Source organism: Lagenorhynchus albirostris, chromosome 3 (assembly GCF_949774975.1).
Source record: "Lagenorhynchus albirostris chromosome 3, mLagAlb1.1, whole genome shotgun sequence".
NCBI classification, from domain to species: domain Eukaryota; kingdom Metazoa; phylum Chordata; class Mammalia; order Artiodactyla; family Delphinidae; genus Lagenorhynchus; species Lagenorhynchus albirostris.
The window spans coordinates 88,221,275-88,225,120 of NC_083097.1; the positions used below are offsets into that span (position 1 = coordinate 88,221,275).

Here is a 3,846-nt window from a genome sequence, read left to right on the forward strand (position 1 = left end):
GCTAATTACAGGTCTGATTCCCAGTGGATTATGGTGAAGCTATGCTCTGGACTCACCTCATATTTCAATGCAGAGACATAAATTTGAATTAGATAAAACTTCTTACATACCTATTACAGCTAAAAACTTACATTTCATGACTCAAAAGGGCAAATGATTAGTATAAACTGCATTTTATATTTAAAATACATTAAATAACAGGATAACACTGGCATTTGACATTCTTGAAATTTTATACAAAGAGATATCTGATATTTTCTCACTTACTTCCCACCACTTTCTTGTGAATAACGTGTTCCTTCACAAGTTTCTGGTGGAGACTTGAAAGTTTGAAGGAAAAATGTCATATAAGAGGAAAGTTTTAAAAAATAACCCAAATCTTTATTCTGTTCTGGTTAAAGAAACTTTTAGGATCCTATTATTCTGTGGATGTCCGGTGGAGAATTACTGTTTCTAACTATAGTGTTTAGATTGTTTATGTTTTCACTTCCTACTCTCCAGTGTCATCACTTCCTACTCTACTTGTCCAAGTGTTCATTTATTCTTTGGTTGTAGAGGATCGCGATTCAACAATCATAAAGTAGGCCAAGTTTCTCATAATATTAATTTTCAGTGGGGCCACACGTGAAAGCTCTCCCATGGAAAATGTGTATGCCTTGTTAAGAAAAGGATCTAATTGCAAAAGCTTATTCTATCAACAATTTCGGTGTCTTTTTTTTTTTTTGTATAAAAAACCTGCATCATCTTTATTTTACATACTTTAATTTCAGAACAAAACAAACAAAAAACACAATACACAACATTCAAACCCCATGTCAAATGTGGAAAGGGATAGGGCTTGAGGCCCCTATATCCTGCTTTAGACAGAAGGACAGAAATAAAATCACTAGACATCAGCAGAAGGAACAAAGTAGGCCAAGGCCACTGGGGCTGCTGCTGGGAGAGCCATGGGGACACTATACAGAGGGAACAAAGTCTGCAGGTAGAAATTCCTACTCTACTTCTTCCATGCAAGAGGCATCCTCATCACCCTCAAGGTGGGGGTGGATCTCATCAGGAACAGCAGTACTGGGTTCCTCTGCTGTCAATTCATCTTCATCAATGCCTAAGCCTAGCTTGATCATGCGGTAGATGCTGTTGGAGTGGGTCTGGGGATCCTCAAGCGAGAAGCCGAAAGAGAGCAGTGCAGTTTCAAACAGCAGCACCACCAGGTCCTTGACGGCCTTGTCATTCTTGTCTGCCTCTGCTTTCTGCTGCAGGGTCTCCACAATGGTGGGGTCAGGATTGATCTCCAGGTGCTTTTTGGCCATCATGTTGCCCATGGTCGAGTTGTCCTGAAGTGCCTGGGCTTTCATGATGCTCTCCATGTTGGCAGTCCAGCCGTAGGTGCTCGTCACGATACAGCAGGGTGAAGACACAAGCCTATTGGAGATTGTCACCTTCTTCACCTTCTCATCCAAGATCTCTTTCATGAATTTGCAGAGGTTCTCAAACTTGGCCTTGTTCTCCTCCATCTTCTTCTTCTTCTCCTCATCCTCAGGAAGCTCCAGGCCCTCCTTGGTAACCGAGACCAGACTCTTCCCATCAAATTCCTTGAGCTGCTGCACACATTACTCATCGATCGGCTCTGTCATGTACACCACCTCGAAGCCCTGCTTCCGCATTCGCTCTACAAATGCAGAGTTGGCAACCTGCTCTTTGCTCTCACCAGTGATGTAATAGATGGACTTCTGGGTCTCCTTCATGCGAGACACGTATTCTGAGAGAGAAGTCATCTCATCTCCAGACTGGGAGATGTGATAGCGCAGCAGCTCAGAAAGGTGTCGCCAGTTAGTGGAGTCCTCATGGATTCCAAGCTTTAGATTTTTAGATAACGCCTCATGGAATTTCTTGTAGTTCTCCTTGTCTTCTGCCAGCTCCGAGAAGAGCTCAAGGCACTTCTTAACAATGTTTTTACAAATGACCTTCAAGATTTTGCTCTGCTGGAGCATTTCTTGGGAGATGTTCAGGGGAAGGTCTTCAAAGTCAACCACACCATGGATGAAGTTGAGATATTCTGGTATTAACTCATCACAGCTGTCCATGATGAATGCATGGCGGACATAGAGTTTGATGTTGTTCTTTTTCTTTTTGTTCTCAAAGAGGTCAAAAGGAGCCCGACGAGGGATGAACAGCAATGCTCTGAATTCCAACTGACCTTCTACAGAGAAATGCTTCACTGCCAAGTGAACTTCCCAGTCATTTGTAAGGCTCTTACAGAACTCTCCATATTCTTCCTGGGTGATGCCATCAGGGTTTCTGGTCCAAATGGGCTTGGTCTTGTTCAGTTCTTCCTGATCAATATATTTCTCCTTGATCTTCTTTGTCTTCTTTTTCTTATCCTTGCCACTATCATCCTCCTCATCTGAGCCCACATCTTCAATCTTAGGCTTCTCCTCATCATCTTTATCTTCCTTGTCTTTCTCACCTTTCTTTTCCTCTGCCTCATCATCACTGATTTCCTTCTCACTTTCCTTCTCCAGATAGAGTGTGATGGGATAACCTATGAACTGTGAGTGTTTCTTCACCACTTCTTTGACGCGCCTTTCTTCTAAGTACTCTGTCTGGTCTTCCTTAAGGTGGAGAATCACTTTGGTACCCCATCCAAGGGGCTCACCATGGTCAGCACGTACAGTGAAGGAACCCCAACAGAAGACTCCCAGGCATACTGTCCATCATCATTGTGCTTTGTGATCACAACCACCTTCTCTGCCACTAGGTAGGCAGAATAGAAGCCAACACCAAATTGCCCAATCATGGAAATGTCCGCACCAGCCTGAAGAGCCTCCATAAATGCTTTAGTACCAGACTTGACAATGGTTCCCAAATTATTTACAAGATCAGCTTTGGTCATGCCAAAGCCTGTGTCTACCAGAGTCAGGGTGCGCTCCTGGGGGTTAGGAATGATGTCAATTTTCAGCTCTTTACCACTGTCCAATTTGGAAGGGTCTGTCAGGCTCTCATAGCAAATCTTGTCCAAGGCATCAGAAGCATTACTGATCAACTCCCGAAGGAAAATTTCCTTGTTGGAATAGAAGGTATTGATAATAAGAGACATGATTTGGGCAATTTCTGCCTGGAAAGCAAAAGTCTCCACCTCCTCCTCTCCATGGTGTACTTCCTCAGGCATCTTAAAGAATAAGAATCACAGATACTAGAGAGCTGAGCGGGCAAGGACTGATTCAACCTCACTCGTCACAACAGGGGTGGACGGGGGTGACTCAAGAGCTTGGGTGTCTTTTTGACATTAATTATTCCATTAAATTTTTTCAAACCGATTTTTCAATAAGCAATACCTGCACATAGAGTTTTAAGACTTATAAAAATTACATACAGTGAAAAGTAAGCCCCCTTCTTACTCATCTTTAGGGCAACCACTGATACTAACATTCTTTGTATACTGCTAGAGATATCCTATGCATATATACACACATAAAAAGTCCATCCACTTTTATATACAAACTTCAGCATAATATATTACATATTTACACCTTGCCTTTTCATATAACAATATACCTTGGAGATCTCTATATTTAGCTATTTTATTGACTTTTATGGTGGTATAATATTCCATTACAATTCTTAAATACACAAAGGACCTATGACTTTTTAAAACATATTTAAAATGAAAAAACATTGCCTTTCCTGGTAATCAGAATACATGGTGGTTTATTTTCCTATTCTTATTTCGAGTATTTTTGTGCAAGAACCTCAATGGAACATGTTTTCTTATGCAAATGGCACACAAATAGAATGTGGTTTCCAGCACTGACACTTTTAGGGAAGTGACTTTGATGTGTTATTTAA

At 41.5% G+C, this 3,846-nt stretch overlaps 1 protein-coding gene across 1 annotated transcript; it reads right to left on the reverse strand.

Annotated features, from left to right (window-relative positions):
* Window positions 1–718: 718 nt before the first annotated feature.
* LOC132518170 (heat shock protein HSP 90-beta-like) lies at window positions 719–3,169 on the reverse strand. Its single transcript, XM_060146183.1, is given in 2 exon segments — window positions 719–2,686; window positions 2,689–3,169. Coding segments are annotated over 2 exon segments (2,175 nt in total). The 3' UTR covers window positions 719–992.
* Between the last annotated feature and the right edge of the window lie 677 nt (window positions 3,170–3,846).